Source organism: Bombina bombina, chromosome 9 (assembly GCF_027579735.1).
Source record: "Bombina bombina isolate aBomBom1 chromosome 9, aBomBom1.pri, whole genome shotgun sequence".
Taxonomy (NCBI): Eukaryota; Metazoa; Chordata; class Amphibia; order Anura; family Bombinatoridae; genus Bombina; species Bombina bombina.
Window position 1 is genome coordinate 25,091,024 of NC_069507.1, and position 23,853 is coordinate 25,114,876.

Here is a 23,853-nt window from a genome sequence, read left to right on the forward strand (position 1 = left end):
GTCACTAGAGAGGGAGGGATAAAATAAAGACAGCCAATTCCGCTGAAAAATAATAATAATCCACAACCCAAAACAAAAGTTTTAATCTCAATAATGAAAAAAACTGAAATTATAAGCAGAAGAATCAAACTGAAACAGCTGCCTGAAGTACTTTTCTACCAAAAACTGCTTCAGAAGAAGAAAACACATCAAAATGGTAGAATTTAGTAACAGTATGCAAAGAAGACCAAGTTGCTGCTTTGCAAATCTGATCAACAGAAGCTTCATTCCTAAACGCCCAGGAAGTAGAAACTGACCTAGTAGAATGAGCCGTAATTCTTTGAGGCGGGGATTTACCTGACTCTACATAAGCATGATGAATCAAAGACTTTAACCAAGACGCCAAAGAAATGGCGGAGTCCTTCTGACCTTTTCTGGACCCAGAAAAGAAAACAAATAGACTAGAAGTCTTTCTAAAATCTTTAGAAGCTTCAACATAATATTTCAAAGCTCTTACTACATCCAAAGAATGTAAAGATCTCTCCTTTGAATTCTTAGGATTAGGACACAATGAAGGAACAACAATTTCTCTACTAATGTTGTTAGAATTCACAACCTTAGGTAAAAATTTAAATGAAGTCTGCAACACTGCCTTATCCTGATGAAAAATCAGAAAAGGAGATTCACAAGCAAGAGCAGATAACTCAAAAACTCTTCTAGCAGAAGAGATGGCCAAAAGGAACAGAACTTTCCAAGAAAGTAATTTAATGTCCAGAGAATGCATAGGTTCAAACGGAGGAGCTTGTAAAGCCCTCAGAACCAAATTAAGACTCCAAGGAGGAGAGATTGACTTAATGACAGGTTTGATACGAATCAAAGCCTGTACAAAACTATGAATATCAGGAAGAATAGCAATCTTTCTGTGAAAAAGAACAGAAAGAGCAGAGATTTGTCCTTTCAAGGAACTTGCAGACAAACCTTTATCCAAACCATCCTGAAGAAACTGTAAAATTCTAGGAATTCTGAAAGAATGCCAGGAGAATTTATGAGAAGAACACCAAGAAATGTAAGTCTTCCAGACTCGATAATAAATCTTCCTAGACACAGATTTACGAACCTGTAACATAGTATTAATTACTGAGTCAGAGAAACCTCTATGACTAAGAATCAAGCGTTCAATTTCCATACCTTCAAATTTAATGATTTGAGATTCTGATGGAAAAAAGGGCATCGAGATAGAAGGTCTGGTCTTAACGGAAGAGACCAAGGTTGGCAACTGGCCATCCGAATGAGATCCGCATACCAAAACCAGTGTGGCCATGCTGGAGCCACCAGCAGCACAAACAAACGTTCCATTAGAATTTTGGAAATCACTTTTGGAAGAAGAACTAGAGGCGGAAAGATATAGGCAGGATGATAATTCCAAGGAATCGACAACGCGTCCACTGCCTCCGCCTGAGGGTCCATGGATCTGGACAGATACCTGGGAAGTTTCTTGTTTAGATGAGAGGCCATCAGATCTATTTCTGGAAGTCCCCAGATTTGAACAATCTGAAGAAATACCTCTGGGTGAAGGGACCATTCGCCCGGATGTAACGTCTGGCGACTGAGATAATCCGCTTCCCAATTGTCTACACCTGGGATGTGAACCGCAGAGATTAGACAGGAGCTGGATTCCGCCCATACAAGTATCCAAGATACTTCTTTCATAGCCTGAGGACTGTGAGTCCCCCCTTGAGGATTGACATATGCCACGGTTGTGACATTGTCTGTCTGAAAACAAATAAACGATTCTCTCTTCAGAAGAGGCCAGAACTGAAGAGCTCTGAAAACCGCACGGAGTTCCAAAATGTTGATTGGTAATCTCGCCTCCTGAGATTCCCAAAACCCCTGCGCTGTCAGAGATCCCCATACAGCTCCCCAACCTGACAGACTCGCATCTGTTGAGATCACAGTCCAGGTTGGACGAACAAAAGAAGCCCCTTGGACTAAACGATGGTGATCTATCCACCACGTCAGAGAGTGTCGTACATTGCACTTACCTTTGGTAGAACCAGCATCAGGCAGCGTCTTTCCAGAAGTAGATTCTGATCCAGGGTCAATCTGAGACATCTTGCAATATGTAATAGAAAAAACAACATATAAAGCAAAATTATCAAATTCCTTAAATGACAGTTTCAGGAATGGGAAAGAAAGCCAATGAACAAGCCTCTAGCAACCAGAAGCAATGAATAATGAGACTGAAATAATGTGAAAAAAAGGTGGAGACAAGAATGACGCCCACATTTTTTAGCGCCAAAAAAGACGCCCACATTATTGGCGGCTTAAATTTTTTGGCGCCAAGAATGACGCCACATCCGGTAACGCTGACATTTTTGGCGCAAAACGTCAAAAAAATTACGTAATCACGAACAACTTCCGGCATCAAGTATGACGCCGGAAATGACAAAAAAAATTTTTTTTTCTGCGCCAAAAAAGTCCGTGCCAAGAATGACGCAATAAATTGAAGCATTTTCAGCCCCCGCGAGCCTAACAGGCCACAGGGAAAAAAAGTCAATTTGAAAAAAATTTTAAGGTAAGAAAAAAATTGATTATTCATATGCATTAACCCAAATAATGAAACTGACTTGTCTGAAATAAGGAATATTGATCATCCTGAATCAAGGCAAATATAAGTTTAAAGACATATATTTAGAACTTTATATATAAAGTGCCCAACCATAGCTTAGAGTGTCACAAAAAATAAGACTTACTTACCCCAGGACACTCATCTACATATAGTAGATAGCCAAACCAGTACTGAAACGAGAATCAGTAGAGGTAATGGTATATAAGAGTATATCGTCGATCTGAAAAGGGAGGTAAGAGATGAATCTCTACGACCGATAACAGAGAACCTATGAAATAGATCCCGTAGAAGGAGACCATTGAATTCAAATAGGCAATACTCTCTTCACATCCCTCTGACATTCACTGCACTCTGAGAGGAAAACCGGGCTCCAGCCTGCTGTGAAGCGCATATCAACGTAGAATCTAGCACAAACTTACTTCACCACCTCCACGGGTGGTACTCTTTGCCTCCTCCTGCTGGCTACAAGTGATATTCCCACTAGTAGTTGAATGACGTTGTGGACTCTCCATATCTTAGGGAAGAAATATATTTCAGTTCTTGAGGACATACTGAATCATCACACGCCCTCAGGTTTTAGTATTAATCCTTGCATTCAATTAATTATTAACATTTTACAGTTACAGAAACTACAAAATAACCCTGTGTTCAAACAAAAGACTCACGAACATTTATAGCGCACAGACTCACCGGTTGGCCGGTATTTCCTCACGTTGAAGAGAGATTTTTCCATTAGGATCAACAAAGTCTTCAACCTGAAATGTTCATAAAGAAAGAAGAAAAGCAATGGATTAAACTATCCAAAATAGTTACGGTTATAAAATAGAGAGAGGGGCTCACAGGAAGGAAATATTCAACAATTAAATTTCAGGAGAAATACTACAAGAACAGAGACAGGAAAGAGGAAATAGTATAGAAATACATTATAGTTTGCTAAAATTTTAGGTGTGTTTAAAATGTGATTATATAGATCAGTGGTGACCAACAAATGTCCTTGAGAGTTGAACACGAATAAACAGATGTCATTTTACCCAATTATCTGTACTCTAGTAGAAACTTTTTGAAAACAAAATCAGACACCCTTGCCTTACTTAGCGACTGGAGATGCACACACCCGGCTTACGTATCCTCACCTCTACCATAGCCTTGGGAAGCAATTCAGCTCTGAAGAGTTGCAGCATAGAGTCCATAATGTTCTTCCAACCTTCCCTCAAGATGTCCCCATGCCGATGAGCAAGATGGAACACAGTCTTCGCAGCTAACTGAGCCTTGGGGTTGCTTCCAAAAACAGTAGGGAGGTTCTCCACAGCCTGGAACGTGATAAGATGGTGACTTAAAAATCAATATGATATTCATCTCTACAAAAGCAGGCACAGTAATAGCCGCTAGACAATGCTTAGCCAAACAAAGAGCACTGGGGTTTCAAAAGAACATAATCTAAAATCATAAATGGCTTTTTATCATGGTCATTGTAATTATTTTCAACATTCATGGATAAATATATCTACATCTAAAAATTTGCTGACACGTGTACTAGAATTTTGCTTTCTAAACCGGATCATACATTGTAGTAATAAGCTACAAATAGGGGCTAACACAAGAACAGTCTAAAATGTACAATGGATTTGTACATTTAAAAAGCCATAATAATCTAAAAAATTACAATATCTAATCCGAGGATGTCATTTTCTATTATTATGTCCCTTTAATTATGTGTATTTAAAACATTTAGAAATATTCGCTTTCCTCTTCCTGTAATTTACATCTAAAATTAAAGAAGTCCACACTGCAGTCTTCACAATTGTGCTATATATCTGTTCCTCATTAGCCTCAAGCAAGGTGATAATATACCGCAAAACAAATCATTTGCTAACAAAATGAGGGTCTACGCCAGTAACTTGTATGGTATGATACTTTACTGCAATACTAAATAAAAACTGACACAGCTTCATACAGTTGTGTTGCTAAATTACTTTGACTGTAGTATAGAGATGAACCGCAGAATTATTAGATCACAATATAGATGTTTGCAGTTCTGATCATACTTTAACGAGCAAGCACCACTGTTGAAGTGTTTTTTTAAACCTAAACATAGGGATTTTATGATTATTTGGAAATATCTTACCATCACTATTCTCAGAATAAAGGTGAAAACGTATCACCAGCACATCAGGCCAAATGCTTACCTCGCTGCTCAGAGTTGTAAATTTGCAAAGGGAAATGATGAGATTATCAAAAACATCACTTAGTCCGTAATGGGCAGATATCATTGCACATTTCCTAAAACAAAATAAAAGGATTAGTGGGTGTGTATTGTAAGTGCATGTAATGTGTATATGTATTTATAAAAAAAATACAGCCTGGGTGTGTATTGTAAGTGCATGTAATGTGTATATGTATTTATAAAAATATACAGCCTGGGTGTGTATTGTAAGTGCATGTAATGTGTATATGTATTTATAAAAATATACAGCCTGGGTGTGTATTGTAAGTGCATGTAATGTGTATATGTATTTATAAAAAAATACAGCCTGGGTGTGTATTGTAAGTGCATGTAATGTGTATATGTATTTATAAAAAAATACAGCCTGGGTGTGTATTGTAAGTGCATGTAATGTGTATATGTATTTATAAAAAAATACAGCCTGGGTGTGTATTGTAAGTGCATGTAATGTGTATATGTATTTATAAAAAAATACAGCCTGGGTGTGTATTGTAAGTGCATGTAATGTGTATATGTATTTATAAAAAAATACAGCCTGGGTGTGTATTGTAAGTGCATGTAATGTGTATATGTATTTATAAAAAAATACAGCCTGAACATTTCCACTAGTCCCGGACAAGTATTAAATCATGCTTTTTTCTATCTTTAATACACACACACACACACAACATGTTTACTATACGCAATGCAAGTTCAAAGCAACTTATGTGCCCTAATAATCAGATTTTCAGCATTCCTAATAACCAGATGGTATAAGGACACACAATGTAATGGTTTTAAAACAAAATAAAATGTTATTAATTTATATTATAACCAATTAGATTCATGTGTCTGCTTATATATCATTCTGTACACTGCAGCAATGGTTTTAACAGCGTTTCCTCAGACAAATAAAACTATTCTGTGAAACGTTTGCTAACAGTGTCGTGTGACTTACTGAATAGTAGAATAAAGTGTAATGACAAAAACATAATGGATGTGCTCTCTAACACTGCACACAACATGGCCAGGTGTGCTATACACAGGTATTATTCTGTTACCTAAAACCAGATATGGCTTTCTGAATGATGGTCTCATCCATGCTCTTATCGAAGACGTATGACAGTGCAGCAATTGTCGGTCCCCACGTCATTGTAAAGAGGTCGTGGTCGTAGCTTCCAGCGACAATGTGCAGGAAGACGCCCTCTGGCGTGGCACCTCGGTGCAGTAACACGTTCCACATGTAATTCTCTTTTACAAGACCAGTCTGCTCCTCAGGCATTACAATTTCATCATTTCTGACCACACAAAATGTAGAGATAAATCAGAACACACAATACAGTATATTTTTAATTTCAGATATATCCAATCATAATGCTGTAACAGTGTACACAGAGCAATCCATAGGTTGTCACAATGTGAACATAACAGACAGGGCAAAGCAATAGTCTATAGCCGTTTCTGACAGCCAGAGAGTTGAAGGGACATCAAACGCATAGCAAATCTACAATCATCTCACTGTAAAATAAATTGCTTACAGTGATATAGCACAATTTACAATGTTTTGCAAATCAAGAGCAGTTCGTGGATACGCCCATTGATTCATGTTCCTGGTATCCTTTACCTCAGCCACTGAGGAAATGGTGCTCTGAAGTAACCAATAAATGTGTAGCATATGTTGCATGCTCAGGTAAATTGCCCCAGACTTAAATATGATGGAGGTACACCAGTCTCTTTGGAGAGAGTGCAATCAGCACACTTTTCTTAATTGTTTTACAGCAAAAGCAGGCAAAATAAACATTTTTAACTGTTATATTTCATTCAAATCATTTTTACTCCATTTTTGTTATTAGTTTGAAATTAATCTGCGGTCACCACTTTTTATATTCCTGGTAAACAAGACAATTACTATTCTGTGCCGAGTACCCATCTAGATACCAGTTTATTAATAATCTAAGACTGGAGAGACACTTGGTTACACTCCCATTAGTAAGTTACCTATCAGATGTTAAAGCTAAATTCACCTTTAAACATCACATACACTGGTCAGACAGCACATTTTTCTGATCACTATTCTGGCTAAAGTGCAGAAGTCTAAATAACCCCAAGACATTCCGAGACTGACCTCCTTAACGCTTCAGCACAAAAAGAAAACTTAAAGCAGAAGAGACCACATCTTGACTTCTGAGTACTATAATCTCTCATGCTTTGAAGACATTGGTATGGGATTAAGCCAGCAACATGGATTGCTGAGCACACCATAAGCCCTGGTTGTCTATAAACAGCTGTGTATATTAAGGGCGGTCCAGTTTCTTACAGTAAAATAAGGAAAACTTCTGAACAAACTGCATTAAATAAAACGTGATCAGCTACCAAAATAGAAATGAAGTAAAATCAAATAATAAACAAGCAAAATCTTCACCTCCCCAGAAAACAGTCCTTTAAGTGAACACGCTTCTTCTACACGGCTTTTTTGCTAAATTCTAATGTGAGAGCTTTAGAAGATTTACATTAAATACCTAAACGCTATGCTAAGAAATAGTTTTTAGACTGTATCATAAAAGGACCAGATTAGCAAATACACCTGTAAAAATACACCAGTTCTAAGTGCTGCACTGAACAGTACAAATACTGCAGCAGACACTTTCTTTATCTTTAGTATTGCGCCGTTTTACACCACCTAATGCTGCATTTTAAATAATCATTGCATGAAGGCACACTGGGGGAGTTGGATGACTCACTTGATTGCATGATAAATATCTTCCAGCATATCTTGGTCAAAATCTTTTCCACCATTGACTCCTTTCAAATTTTTGCGGAATTCCTGAGGGGGAAAAAAAAAAAAAAGTCAGTTGTCCTATTATCTCAGCATCTCACACACTTGCTTTAAATTTACGTCATAATAAAATCACTAACAAAGACCTAGAAGTATTTCACCCGTGTGCATGTTCATGAGCCTACTTCAGTATGCTCTACTGAAAAGGAGCCAAGTTTGAATAAGAGAGACCAAGAAAAATAACTAAATGTAATACAGAATTCTATGGGGCTTCTGTTGTTTGTACAAGGTTGGGACGGTGTCTTGCTGTTTTCGTTACCCCATATGCGGAGCTTGCTGGCTTGGGTTAGGGGGGAGTGTTAACAGCAATACTCCAACGCAACAGTCCTCCTATAAAGTGGAAGATCCTGTACTTAAAAGTGAGTAAAGATATACATGTTTGTTGTATGTAACAATAATTGAACCCAAGAGAGACTTATTTCTCCACTTTGAGTTGAGACCAGGTGCCAGCAATCTCCAGAAATGGTCTCTGAACTGTATTAAATGGACTCTCAGGAATGTATTGTGCAAGTATATTGCAAGAATATCATTGTACAGATTGTTTAAATGTGGTGTTTCTATATAATTTTTTTAAGTCCGTATAAAGATATGTTTTTGAGAAATTTGATATTAAAAGTAAATTAGGGAGAGTTACAGAGTCTCATTTTTGAAAGTTGACTTAAAGGTGAGAAGAGATGAATCACACATCTGGATATGAGTTGAGAGGAATGAATAAAGCTTGATCACACATCTATACCAACATCTTTTTGATCTTTTTGTTGGCTTTAAATCTGTGGTTTGTGCTGCTGGGTGTTTGCCCTCAAGTGCATTTTATTTGTGTGGTTCACCGTGAAGGTTCATCTTTATTTAAAACGTTGGTGTTTCTCCCATATATCCATGATTACAATCATAATGGGATTCTAACACATAATGCAGCACACTGGCCAGTGTGGCAGAGCAAGTACGGGTGGAATCTGAAGTAAGGAGCACCTAACCCAGCAACCTGCACTTGTCCCTTGGGTTTAGGTCCTATAAGCTCTCACAATAAGCTCACATTGTATTTACTAATGTGCGTACAGCAAGTTACAATGTGAAATTAGCTTTATTCAACGCTTTGTTATTATAAAAAAAGAGAAACAAATCATACTGTAGCATTTATCATAAATTAATTCTCCCTGTATATGTTGTCATACAAACTCCTATTACACATTATGGACATTAAGAAAAGGAAATTTATGCTTACCTGATAAATTGATTTCTTCTACGATACGAGTCCACGGATTCATCCTTACTTGTGGGATATTATCCTCCTGCTAACAGGAAGTGGCAAAGAGCACCACAGCAGAGCTGTCTATATAACTCCTCCCTTGACTCCACCCCCCAGTCATTCGACCGAAGGTATAGGAAGAAAAAGGAGAAACTAAAAGGTGCAGAGGTGACTGAAGTTTGAAAACAAAAATATAATCTGTCTAAAATGACAGGGAGGGCTGTGGACTCGTCGTATCGTAGAAGAAAGTAAATTTATGCTTACCTGATAAATGAATTTCTTTTATGGTATGACGAGTCCACGGATTCATCCTTTACTTGTGGAATATTATCCTCCTGCTAACAGGAAGTGGCAAAGAGCACCATAGCAGAGCTGTCTATATAGCTCCTCCCTTAGCTCCACCCCCCAGTCATTCGACTGAAGGTACAGGAAGAAAAAGGAGAAACTACAAGGTGCAGAGGTGACTGAAGTTTAAAATAAAAAAAATATAATCTGTCTTAAAATGACAGGGCGGGCCGTGGACTCGTCGTACCATAGAAGAAATCAATTTATCAGGTAAGCATAAATTTCCTTTTCTTCTACTAGATACGACGAGTCCACGGATTCATCCTTACTTGTGGGATACAATTCCAAAGCAACAGGACACGGATGAACGGGAGGGACAAGAGATACCTAAACGGAAGGCACCACTGCTTGAAGAACTTTTCTCACAAAAAGAGCCTCAGAAGAAGCAAAAGTATCAAATTTGGAAAATTTGGAAAAGGTATGAAGGGAGGACCAAGTCGCAGCCCTACAAATCTGTTCAACAGAAGCATCATTTTTAAAAACAGGAAAGGATCTGACAAGTTTAGTCACAAAGAAAGAATTTGAAACACTCCGGTTGCCTTGCCAGCCACGCAAAGTCAGGAGACTGAAACAGGGCTGTTGACAAGATGCCCGTGAGCACCTCCTATTTGGGAAACAGAAGCCACTAAACTCCGGTTGCCTTGCCAGCCACTCTAAGTCAGAAGACAGTAACCAGGCTGTTGACAAGAAATCCGGGATCATCTTACATCGGAAAAGACGAATATACCGATAGGTGAAAGAGACGGAACCACACAGAGCTCTAAGTAGGAGCAACACACCAAAAATATCGGAACAGTGCACTGTCCAACCAAGGATAAAGAAGAGAAAAGAGCCAAAAAAACGTATGTAAATTAAATATAAGCAATTGCTAGTATTTGACAATCCGGCCGTAACTTGTTGCAATATCTGGCCATAACTTGTTGCAAAAGACAAAATTGTTTTGTACGGCCAATTAAGCCTGTTTTAAACCAAATACTTGGGACATTATACATCGAAAGATATGTCAAGCTAAAGATGAACTTTTAAACAATAAGATAAATTCTTACCAAAATATATTTCTTTGTCGAAAACTATTTAAAGAAAATGGTTTAGATATGGTTAAGATATGTGTTGAAAGATAATTGTCTCTATATCGATAAGAATTATTACATGTATTTTACCACATCTTGCTGAAATCGAGTGTATTGTTGTACAAATTATATACACCGATAAGATTATGTACAAAGATTATTATTTTACAAAACCCTAATTTTATAAAGTTACTTAAAAAAGTGAATTTAGACACCGGAAATTTTACTGTTTTTTTAAACAATTGATGTGTTATATTAAACAAGATAAAAACTCTAAACAATATCTTTTATATTGATTCAATAAAATAATTTTTTATACAAAAAGCATACAGTGGTGTATATCTAAATAGTAAGATTGCAAACATTGTCATTTATACAAATTAAAAACGAAATACATAAAGGGTAGAGGGGTGTATACATAAAATACGCTAATCAAAGACGATTACAAAATATAGTCCATATCGATATAAAGTTTTGAATTAATATTCACGATCTAAATGATAATATTCATGGGAACCAACTAGTCAAAATAAAGCAACACTCACTAAGAAGTAGAAACGAACTAATACTAAGAAATAAAAAAGGTTGTCAAATAGGAATTAGCCAACCCCTGGCGCCACCTTAACGTATACATCGTTTTTAAAAGCCCATGTGGAAGCCACCGCTCTAGTAGAATGATCTGTAATTTTTTCAGGAGGCTGCTGTCCAGCAGTCTCGTATGCCAAACGGATGATGCTTTTCAGCCAAAAAAGAAAGAGGTAGCCGTAGCTTTTTGACTCCTACGCTTTCCAGAATAGACAACAAATAGAGAAGATGTTTGACGGAAATCCTTGGTCGATTGTAAGTAAAACTTCAAGGCACAAACCACGTCCAAGTTATGTAACAGACGCTCCTTCTTAGAAGAAGGATTAGGACACAAAGAAGGAATAACAATTTCCTGATTAATATTCTTATTTGAAACAACCTTAGGAAGGAATCCAGGTTTAGTACGCAAAACCACCTTATCAGAATGGAATATAAGATAAGGCAAGTCACATTGTAACGCAGAAAGCTCAGAAACTCTTCAAGTAGAAGAGATAACTAAAAACAAAACTTTCCAAGATAAAAGCTTAATATGTATGGAATGCATGGGTTCAAACGAAACCCCTTGAAGAACATTGAGAACTAAATTCAAACTCCATGGCGGAGCAACAGGTTTAAACACAGGCTTGATTTTGACTAAAGCCAGACAAAAAGACTGAACGTCTGGGACATCCGCCAGACGTCTGTGTAGTAAAATTGACAAAGCAGAAATTTGTCCCTTTAAGGAACTAGCTGATAATCCCTTCTCCAATCCTTCTTGGGGAAAGGACAAAATCCTTGGAATTCTAACCCTACTCCATGAGTAGCCCTTGGATTCGCACCAATAAAGATATTTATGCCATATCTTATGGTAAATTTTCCTAGTGACAAACTTGCGAGCCTGAATCAAGGTATCAATGACCGGCTCAGAGAATCCACGCTTAGATAAAATCAAGCGTTCAAACTCCAGGCAGTCAGCTGCAGAGAATTTAGATTTGGATGTTGGAACGGACCTTGGATTAGAAGGTCCTGTCTCAGTGGCAGTTTCCACGGTGGCAGAGATGACATTTCCACTAGATCTGCATACCAAGTCCTGCGTGGCCATGCAGGCGCTATCAGGATTACAGAAGCCCTCTCTCCTGTTTGATTCTGGCAATCAGACGAGGTAGGAGAGGAAAAGGAGGTAACACATAAGCCAGGTTGAACGACCAAGGTAATGCTAGAGCATCTATCAGTACTGCTTGGGGATCCCTTGATCTGGACCCGTAACAAGGAAGTTTGGCATTCTGACAAGATGCCATCAGATCCAATTCCGGTGTGCCCCATTGACGGATTAATGCCGCAAACACCTCCGGGTAGAGCTCCCAATCCCCCGGGTGAAAAGTCTGACGACTTAGAAAATCCGCTTCCCAGTTCTCTACTCCTGGGATATAGATTGCTGATTGATGGCAAGAGTGAGCCTCTGCCCAATGAATTATCTTGGAAACTTCTGTAATCGCTAGAGAACGCTTTGTTCCCCCTTGATGATTGATATATGCTACAGTCGTGATATTGTTCGACTGGAATCTTATGAATTTGGCCAAAGCCAACTGAGGCCACGCTTGAAGCGCGTTGAATATTGCTCTCAGTTCCAGAATATTTATTGGTAGTAGGGACTCCTCCTGAGTCCAAACACCCTGAGCCTTCAGGAAATTCCAGACTGCACCCCAGCCCAAGAGGCTGGCGTCCGTCGTCACTATGACCCATGCTGGCCTGCGGAAGCACATTCCCTGGGACAGATGATCCTGTAACAACCACCAAAGAAGAAAGTCTCTGGTCTCTAGATCCAGATTTATCCGAGGAGATAAATCCGCATAATCCCCATTCCACTGTCTGAGCATGCACAGCTGCAGTGGTCTGAGATGTAAGCGAGCAAACGGAACGATGTCCATTGCCGCTACCATTAACCCAATGACCTTCATACACTGCGCCACTGATGGCCGAGGAATGGAATGAAGTGCTCGGCAAGTAGTTAGGATCTTTGACTTTCTGACCTCCACCAGAAAATTTTTCATGTCTACCGAGTCTATCAGAGTTCCTAGAAATGGAACTCTTGTCAGTGGAACTAGTGAACTCTTTTGTATGTTCACCTTCCACCCGTGAGTTCTTAGAAAAGCCAACACGATGTCCGTGTGAGATTTGGCTAGATGGTAAGTTGATGCCTGAATCAAAATATCGTCCAGATAGGGCGCCACTGCTATGCCCCGCGGCCTTAGAACCACCAGAAGGGACCCTAGCACCTTTGTGAAGATTCTGGGAGCTGTGGCCAACCCGAAAGGGAGGGCCACAAACTGGTAGTGTTTGTCCAGGAAGGCGAACCTGATAAACTGGTGATGATCTTTGTGGATAGGAATGTGAAGATACGCATCCTTCAAATCCATGGTGGTCATATATTGACCCTCCTGGATCATTGGTAAAATTGTTCGTATAGTCTCCATCTTGAACGATGGGACTCTGAGAAATTTGTTTAGGCATTTGAGATCTAAAATCGGTCTGAAGGTTCCCCTCTTTTTTGGGAACCACGAACAGATTTGAGTAAAACCCCTGCCCCTGTTCTAGTTTTGGAACTGGGCAGATTACACCCATGGTATATAGGTCTTCTACACAGCGAAAGAACACCTCTCTTTTTGTCTGGTCTACAGACAAACGTGAAAGATGAAATCTCCCTCTTGGGAGAAAATCCTTGAATTCTAGTCGATACCCCTGGGTCACGATTTCTAATGCCCAGGGATCCTGAACGTCCCTTGCCCAAGCCTGAGCGAAGAGAGAAAGCCTGCCCCCTACTAGATCCGGTCCCGGATCGGGGGCTGCCCCTTCATGCTGTCTTGGTAGCAGCAGCGGGCTTCTTGGCTTGTTTACCTTTATTCCAGGTCTGGTTAGGTCTCCAGACTGACTTGGATTGTGCAAAATTCCCCTCCTGCTTTGTGGCGGAGGCGCAAGTAGAGGGTCCACCTTTTTTTTTTTTCATATTCTTTTTATTGTTTTTTTTTCTTACACTTCATAAAAATAATAAATTAAATAAAATCAAACCGAAATTAAACAAGTACATATACCTCGAGTCTTACCGTTAACAAGATCGATAAACAAAAAATTGCTTGCTCTTAGATTACCTCTCTCTGATCTACAAAAGTAAAACAGGATATTAATCCTAGATTAATTCATCTTAACTAATCAAGTGATCACACACACATGGCCTAAGCAAATAGATAACAACCATATGTACATGTACCTTGCACAATATCATTAACAATATCAAACAAAAGTCCTTTAAACATTCTCAGATATATTCATCTGGAAATCCAAGTTGATACAGGCTGATAGTCCTTAAGCTTGTTTAACTACTGGGTTAATCCGATGGCCTGGTCTCTGCAAAATAACTAATAACAAAGGAACATATACCATGAACATTACAGAAAAAAAAAAAAACGCACTCACCTCTACCCCCCAGCGGGCTGGAAGCCCCCTCCCATCCCTACTCAACCTCCCTGAAATTAGATACCCAGAGCGGTGGGAACACTCCATGTAGAACCAAATCCGCAAAGCTCTGAACTTAAAAAAGGCGCTAAGATACTTTTTTGGATTGTTAATGAATAAGACTTAATAACTGGCAGCCATGTGCGGATAAATTCACTGATTCGTTTTTCAGATGTGTATTGTGTATAAAATGATTCAAAAATCAGTTGCGCCTGAATCTCTTTAAGTAAAATAATAAATGGCGGAGCCTTAAATAAACGCCAATTCTTAAAAATAAGGGATCTAGCTGTTAGAACAATAGTTATAAGCAAGTTTAGTACACTAGCTTTAATCTGGGTATCCATCTTAAAGAAGAAAACTAGTTCAGGAGAAAATTGAATAGCTAAGTCATATAACTGGTTAACCCAAAACTGAATTTTTAGCCATAATTGCCTTATTTTGGGACAGAGCCATAACATGTGCAGCAAATTTGCATTATGATATGAACATCGAGGGCAAACAAACGCCTGTGTAGGATAGCAATGCGCCATCCTTGATGGAGGGAAGTAATAATTATTTATAAGTTTAAGATGAGACTCCTTCCACCATACCGCAATTATACATTTATTTGCTAAAAGAAGACTGACTAACCATATCTACTGCGAAAAACGAGCCTTCCCATCTTTTAGTTATTTTTTCAAATAATAATATACCTTGTTTGTCTAGCATCACCTCATATATCAGTGATATGGACATGTTCCCACTTTTAAAATTGTCTATACATCTATTAATGTCAGTCCAGTTTGTCAAATAATCCCTAACACTAGAACAATTTGTTACTAAGTGGCGGAGTTGAAAATAGGCAAACAGGTTATTCCTTGATAAATTAAACTGCTGAAAATGGGACTCTGCTGACTGCATTTGCTGATTGTTACCCAATACCTGAGCTACAAATATCAGACCATTCTCCTCCCATTGTTTAAAAATCTTATGCTGAATACCTGGGAGGTATTCTGGGTTTCCTCTTATGGGTAAAAATTTAGAAAAATGCGGGTTCACTTCCAAAATCTATTATTATATTTTTAATGGAACATAATGATGAGACTTTAAGGGGCAGATCTTTAATTACCCCATGTAGAATGGCCTTTAGTGAAAAGGGAACTATACATTGCTTTTCAAGTTCAATAGTAGCAAAATTGTTGGAATCAGTTATCCAATCAAGCGCAAACTTCACTAAGGTGGCAATATTATATAATGTTATATTCAGGAGGGCTAAACCTGCAAAAGATTTTTTTTGCCTCAACCTGCTTGAGGATATACGGGGTTTCTTATTCCCCCATAAAAATTTAGTTTAATATTGATCCAATTTCCTCAGATCCTTGTTCGAAAAGAACAATGGTAAATTTTGTAATGGGTACAGAATCTGCGGAAACACAATGGATTTAATTAAAATTCACCCGGGCTGATAACGATAGCGGAAAGGATGCCCACAATTCAAGATTATTCTTGATTTTCTGTAATAGGGGACAAAAGTTCAGATTATACAATTTTTGTGGATTCCTGTGCAATATTATACCAAGATACTTAAAGTGGTCTACCGTTTTAAAGGGGTGGGCTGGATAACTAAACCTCGATTTTACCAACCACATCAGTTCACTTTTCCCAAAATTAATTTTATACCCAGAAAAGGATCCAAAGTCAGCAAAAACCTTTAAAATTAGGGGGATATGATATGCCGTTTTGTCTAAGCATAATAGGAGATCATCTGCATATAAAAGGATTTTGAGTTTTTCTGCTCCTATTGAAATTCCACTCAGATGGTCTCTTAAACACATGGCCAAGGGTTCTAACGCAATGTTGAAAAGCAGGGGGGACAAGGGACATCCTTGCCTCGATCCTCTTCCCATTGTAATTTTAGGATAAAAAATACCATTAATCAATAAATATGATATTGGATTCCTATATATTTTTTGCACAAAATGTACAAAATGCTCCTGGAACTCGAATTGCTCTAAGACTCAAAATAAATAATGCCATGTGATAGAGTCGAAGGCTTTTTCTGCATCCACAGTAAGAAGCTCTAAATCGGAGTATATTCCTTCTTTTTTTTTTGTCCCTATTCCATATATAATCCAATAACATCACTGCCTTACGAATATTTTTAGACAAATTCCTTCCCTGCATGAACCCCGTCTGATCCGGGTTAATGATCTCCTCTAATCCTTTTGCTAATCTTGTTGCAACAATTTAAGTCAAAATTTTATAATCTACGTTGAGCACAGAGATTGGTCTATAGGATGCTGGGTTCTCTAGGTCTTTATCTTTCTTTGGTACTAAAGTTATATTTGCAGCAGTGAAAAAATTAGACATAGTATTGTTTTGAGAAAAATACTCAAAGTTTTACCAGAGTATATTTGATTTCATGGGACAATATTTTATAAAATTCCGCTGGTAAAAAGTCAGGCCCTGCTACTTTGTTTAATTTTATTTTTTCAATTGCTTTATTAATTTCTTCTTCTGTGATAGGAGCATTTAACTCTAATAACGATTCTTTAGAGATCTGCGGTAGCGATATGTTAGAGAGAAAACTATCTAAATTTGTCCAATTCACATCAGTTTGATTATAAAGTTTTTGATAGAAGCAGTAAAATACCTTCCTAATATTTTCTGAGTCGGTAAATCTATCCCCCCCCCCTGCCTTAACTGCTGTAATATAGTTTTTACTTTTTCTGTTTTTCGTTAGATGGGCCAAATGTTTAGCTGATATGCCATAAAATCCCTTAAACTTTAAATTCAATTTAAGCTCTTCCCTGTAAGATTTCTTCTTGAGATACACATCACAATTGTTTCTGACTTCACAATATTTTCCCCAATTAAGCTCAGATTTTTGATTATAATATCTTTTAAAGGCGTTCTTGACCTGATTTGCAAGCTGGATTTCAACTAATTTGTTTTTCTTGATCTAATTTCCCCTCTTAAAACTGCTTTTGACGTTTCCCAAAATACTTTTATCTTATTAATATGCGAAATATTAACGGTAACAAAATCTTTCCATTTTTGTTTTAACCAAACATTAAATCTCGGATTGTTTAACCAGAAGCGTGGGAAAACAAAATTTTGATTTTTATCTTTCGGGTTAGCTAGAGAGGGGAAAGCTAAAGATATAATGGCATGATCTGTAATAATTATATCTGCGATCTCTGGCTTAGCTTATAAAATAGAAAGAGATTCTGAGATTAAGAACATGTCAATTCTTGAAAACGTGCTGTGTACTTTTGACTCACAAGAAAAAACTCTAGCATCTGGATTTTCCATACGCCAAATATCTACGAGCTTAAGTTTATGACAAAGTTGTTTCAAACATTTTGCACGTTTATTATATTCCTTCGTTTTTTTTCTCAGAAAATCTGTCTAGTTCAGGTGTTATGGCAATATTAAAATCCCCTCCTAGAATAAGATTTTGCGAAACAAATGGAAATAATTTTACTTTAATATTCTGCCAAAACAATGGCGTATGAACATTTGGCCCATAAATATTGCATAAAACAAAGTTAACATTATTTATCATTATTTGCAGAATAATAAATCTCGCCTCTGGGTCCAGTTCAACCTTCTGGATCTTATACTCTAAATTTTTATGCATTAATATAGCAACTCCTGCTTTCCTATTGTTAACTGGCGTAGCCAACACCTCACCTACGCATTGAGTTTTAAGTTTCAGGAGTTCTACTTCTTTTAGATGTGTCTCCTGTAAAAAGACTACGTCTGGGTGATGGCAAGCTAAAGATTTTATAATTAGTTTACGTTTCATCGGCGAGGTGATACCACCTACGTTCCAGGAAAGGACCTTAAGATTTTTAAATAAGCCCGTCATGTTTTAGGATTTAAAAATACTAGATATAATTTGCCTGGGTGAGAGGGCCTGAGGGAGGAGGGCAGGAAAAAGCAAACAAACCAAAAAAAAGACAAACAAAGAAAAAAAACAATTAAAAACACCTAACTGCACAGGTGGTAGATAATACCTACTACTAACTTTTTTAAGTTGGAGGCGCCAGTTGACGTTTCGTATGACGAAAATTATTTTGTTTAGCCCTTTTTAACAGTCTTGTCCTGAGAAAGGGCATGACCTTTATCTCCAGTAATGTCGGAAATGATTTCCTTTAGTTCAGGCCCGAATAGGGTCTTACCTTTAAAAGGAATAGCTAAAAGTCTAGATTTTGATGACACATCAGCAGACCAAGACTTGAGCCATAACGCTCTACGCGCTAGAATGGCAAAGCCTGCATTGTTTGCCGCTAATTTAGCCATTTGAAAAGCTGCATCGGTAATAAAAGAATTAGCTAGCTTGAGAGCCTTAATTCTATCCAAAATATCATCTAATAGGGTCTCAACCTTAAGAGACTCCTCTAGAGCCTCAAACCAAAAAGCTGCTGCAGTAGTAACTGGAACAATGCACGCTATAGGTTGTAGAAGAAAACCCTGATGAATAAACAATTTCTTTAAAAGACCCTCTAATTTTTTATCCATAGGATCTATGAAAGCACAACTGTCCTCAATAGGTATAGTTGTACGCTTAGCCAGGGTAGAAATAGCACCCTCCACCTTAGGGACCGTCTGCCAGGAATCCCGAATGGTGTCAGATATGGGAAACATTTTCTTAAAAGGAGGGGGAGAGAACGAAATGCCTGGTCTATCCCATTCCTTAGTAACAATGTCCGAAATCCTTTTAGGGACTGGAAAAACAATAGTGTAAGTAGATATTTATCCATTTTACACAATTTTTCTGGTGGTATTACAATACGGTCAATATCATCCAGAGTCGCTAAAACAGGTGGAGGTGTTCAAGCTTAAATTTAAAGGCCGTCACGCCCGAGTCTGTTTGAGGGAACACATTTCCTGAGTCTGAAAGTTCTCCCTCAGACAGCAATTCCCCTACCCCCAACTCAGAACACTGTGAAGGTATATCGGAGATGGCCAATAAAGCATCAAAGGGCTCAGCATTTACTCTAATACCAGACCTACTGCTCTTACCCTGTAAACCTGGCAGTTTAGATAATAACTCTGTAAGGGTAGTAGAAATAACTGCAGCCATATCTTGCAGGGTAAAAGAATTAGACGCACTAGATGTACTTGGTGTCGCTTGAGTGGGCGTTAAAAGGTAGTGACACTTGTGGAGAATTGGATGGCATAACCTGATTCTCTTCAGACTGAGAATCCTCCCTAGACATACTTTTATCACCTAAAACATGTTCTTTGCAATGTAAGGCCCTTTCAGTACATGAGGGACACATTTTAAGTGGGGGGTTCCACAATGGCTTCTAAACACATAGAGCATTGACTTTCCTCAATGTCAGACATGTTGAACAGGCTAGTAATAACCAGAAAAAGTCTTGAAAACACTTTATTTAGTGAAAAAAACAACAATGTGAAAAAACAGTACTGCGCCTTTAAGAGAAAAAAAGCATAACATTTTTCCAAAACTGCCTTAAAATATAATAAATATCACAATTTTAGCATATATGTGTTTTTTCTTGCCAGCTAAGATTGCACCACAAGTAAGGTATACTTAACCCTTTATGGAAAAAAACATTACTCAAAAACGTTATGTAAAATAATATAGCAACCCCCTGTAATTCACACTATTCTCCTTCGTTTAGGCTAAATCTTCAGCTTAGGCCCACCGGAGCTGGAGCTTGCTGCCTTCATAAGCATTTCAACTGCGCATCTGAGGCGTGAAATTAGGCCCGCCCATCTATATCGATGTCTCTCTGCCTAGTAAAAAAACGCTGTAAAGCGGTCTAGAAAACTAGCCATGTGGGTTTTTCATATTCCCCATCTATATTGTAAGCCATGTGAAACCCTCCATTTCCATCAGCCATAAAAACGTTCTGTTGTCCCTAAGCATAAAATCGTTTTGCCATCAAACCATTATGTTACCAGTGTCAACCAAATTTTTAGCCCATAATATACAGGTTCCAGTAATACCCCTTCTATTACATGTAGGATTACAGCTTACCCCTTCCCTTATGGGAACTATGTCAGCCAGTTCTGAAATACCACAGTCTCTCCAGAAAAAAAAATGACTGAACATACCTCAATGCTTGCAGCATGAAAAACGTTCCCCACACTGAAGCTTCTCAAGTACTCCTCAGCCATTCTGTGGGAACTTCTCTGGATCTTAGTGACAACTGCTAAGATCATCAGCCTCCAGGCAGAAATCTTCATCCATCTGCTGCCTGAGGAAAAATAGCACTCACCGGTACCATTTAAAATAAAGTCTTGCTTGAAGAAAATAAAAACTATCATTTTAACACCTTTCACTTTACCTCTTCCTATTACTGGGGGGTGGAGTCAAGGGAGGAGCTATATAGACAGCTCTGCTGTGGTGCTCTTTGCCACTTCCTGTTAGCAGGAGGATAATATCCCACAAGGATGAATCCGTGGACTCGTCTTATCTAGTAGAAAAAAATAACATTTGCTTCCCTGACGCTCTCACCTTACACAGAATTAATTTCATTGTTTTACCACATTTATAAAACTTAACACTTCTAGGGAAGAAATATACTTTGTAGCAAGTATGGTTTATATTTTTAATAAAAAAACAAAGCAAGCAATGTATAAAAACAAATTCAGATCTCACCTCGAGAGTCATTGGTACACTCTGTTTGCGGACATTGTGATTGTGTTGGTCGGTATTGAGCATGATAACAGCATATGCTAAAGCAAAGCAGGCGTCACTGTGTGCAAAAGGCATGCCATTGGATTTCTGAAAACGAAAAAAAAACAAAAAAACTATGAAACTTTGGAAACAAAGACAAGGAGACAAAGTGTTAGAAAACAATCCATTACTTTATCTTATGCATTTCTGAATTCTGACAAAAGAAAAACCTCATAAAGAACAATAATATTTCTGGCAGCAGTCGCCAAATTGTCAAGTTTTTAATCTTAGAGAATAGATGCATTTAGTTCCATATTTAAAAGACAAAATACTAGGTTATGTAGTAACGGTATCATCTGGTAAAAGTACAAACTAAATTGCTTGCACTGAAGTGAAGAGAGTCTCTTGTCCATCTAATAAGTCGCAGTAAATGTGCTCATAAGGTTTCAGGTCCAGCAGGTGCCATATTAATCGCCAGAACCCCGGTCTGTACTTACTCTCCAGTGCTCTGTAAAAAACTCTAGGAGCCTATGAATGACAGGAGCTTCTCCAGGTAAACGAAAAGCTTCAAGGTAAAGTCTTAAAGCCTCATCAACCCTTAGGCCTTGAAAAAGGAAAGTTCTGAATATAAAGGAGAAATAAAAAAAGTTAAATTCAAATGATGTTGTGTTGTCGTGTGTCTCTTGTACAGTGCTGTAAAATGATTCTTTGTAAATAAAGAATGGGATTATACACCTGATGTGTAATAAATCACAAAATAAAAGAAAAAGAAAAAAAGGATAACATTTTATTTGATCTAATGATTGTAACATAGTTTTATAAAAACTGTAATTAAAAGATGTGTAATCCTATAAAAAGGAAATTTATGCTTACCTGATAAATTGATTTCTTCTACGATACGACAAGTCCACTTCATCCTTTACTTGTGGGATATATTAACCTCCTGCTAACAGGAAGTGGCAAAGAGCACCACAGCAGAGCTGTATATATAGCTCCTCCCTTCCCTCCACCCCCAGTCATTCGATTGAAGGTTTAGGAAGAGAAAGGAAAAGCTAAAGGTGCAGAGGTGACTGAAGTTGTAAAAAATAAAATATAATCTGTCTTAAAAATGACAGGGAGGGCCGTGGACTCGTCGTATCTTAGAAGAAATCAATTTATCAGGTAAGCATAAATTTCCTTTTCTTCTACAAGATACGACAAGTCCACAGATTTCATCCTTACTTGTGGGATACAATACCAAAGCTACAGGACACGGATGAACGGGAGGGACAAGACAGAGACTTAAACGGAAGGCACCACTGCTTGAAGAACCTTTCTCCCAAAAACAGCCTCAGAAGAAGCAAAAGTATCAAATTTGGAAAATTTGGAAAAAGTATGATGGGACGACCAAGTTGCAGCCTTACAAATCTAGTAGAATGAGCCGTAATTCTTTCAGGAGGCTGCTGTCCAGCAGTCTCATATGCCAGGTGGATGATACTCCTCATCCAAAAAGAAAGAGGTAGCCGTAGCTTTCTGACCCCTATGCTTTCCAGAATAAACAATGAATAATGAAGATGATTGACGGAAATCCTTAGTCGCCTGTTAGTAAAACTTCAAGGCACGGACCACGTCCAGATTATATAACAGACACTCCTTCTTAGAAGAAGGATTAGGACACAAGGAAGGAACAACAATTTCCTGATTAATATTCTTATTAGAAACAACCTTAGGAAGAAATCCAGGTTTGGTACGCAAAACCACCTTATCAGAATGGAAAATAAGATAAGGAGAATCACATTGTAACGCTGAAAGCTCAGAAAGTCTACAAGCAGAAGAAATAGCAACCAAAAACAAAACTTTACAAGATAGCAATTTAATATCTATGGAATGCATGGGTTCAAACGGAACCCCTTGAAGAACTCTAAGGACTAAATTCAGACTCCAGGGAGGAGTAATTAGTCTAACTACAGGCTTAATTTTGGTTAGAGCCTGACAAAAAGACTGAACATCTGGAACATCTACCAAACGTTTGTGAAGCAAAATTGACAAAGCAAAAAACTGTCCCTTTAAGGAACTTGCCGACAACCCTTTCTCCAATCCTTCTTGGAGAAAAGACAGAATCCTAGGAATCCTAACTTTACTCCATGAGTAGCCCTTGGATTCACACCAATAAAGATATTTACGCCATATCTTATGATAGATTTTTCTAGTGACAGGCTTACATGCCTGTATCAAAGTATCAATGACCGAATCTGAGAATCCCCGCTTAGATAAAATCAAGCGTTCAATCTCCAAGCAGTCAGCTGCAGAGAATTTAGATTTGGATGTTGGAAAGGTCCTTGAATGAGAAGGTCTTGTCTCAAAGGAAGTTTCCATGGTGGCAGAGAGGACATGTCCACTAGATCCAAATACCAAGTCCTGTATGGCCACACAGGCGCGATCAGGATTACTGAAGCTCTCTCCTGTTTGATCTGAGAAATCACGCGTGGAAGGAGAGGAAATGGTGGAAACACATAAGCTAGGCAGAACGACCAAGGCACTGCCAAGGCATCTATCAGTTCGGCCTGGGGATCCCTCGACCTGGTTCCGTATCGTGGAAGCTTGGCATTCTGACGAGATGCCATCAGATCCAATTCCGGCCTGCCCCATTGGAGAATCAGTGAGGCAAACACCTCCGGGTGCAGTTCCCACTCCCCCGGATGAAAAGTCTGACGACTTGAAGCGCATTGAATATTGCTCTCAGTTCCAGAATATTGATTGGAAGTCGAGACTCCACCTGAGTCCAAACACCCTGAGCCTTCAGGGAATTCCAGACTGCACCCCAGCCCAGTAGACTGGCGTCCGTTGTCACTATT

General features: G+C 38.3%; 1 protein-coding gene across 9 annotated transcripts in view; it reads right to left on the reverse strand.

Moving 5' to 3' along the window:
• The window catches only part of GBF1 (golgi brefeldin A resistant guanine nucleotide exchange factor 1), a 365,751-nt gene that overhangs the window by 46,554 nt on the left and 295,344 nt on the right, over positions 1-23,853 (reverse strand). For all 9 annotated transcript variants that reach the window (XM_053691965.1, XM_053691964.1, XM_053691962.1 and 6 more), the window contains 7 exons: positions 21,517-21,640; positions 21,002-21,127; positions 7,553-7,635; positions 5,873-6,109; positions 4,795-4,888; positions 3,742-3,918; positions 3,299-3,363 (listed from right to left, as the gene is read on the reverse strand). In XM_053691965.1, coding sequence (XP_053547940.1) covers positions 3,299-3,363; positions 3,742-3,918; positions 4,795-4,888; positions 5,873-6,109; positions 7,553-7,635; positions 21,002-21,127; positions 21,517-21,640 — 906 coding nt within the window. The remainder of the gene's footprint in view (positions 1-3,298; positions 3,364-3,741; positions 3,919-4,794; positions 4,889-5,872; positions 6,110-7,552; positions 7,636-21,001; positions 21,128-21,516; positions 21,641-23,853) is intronic.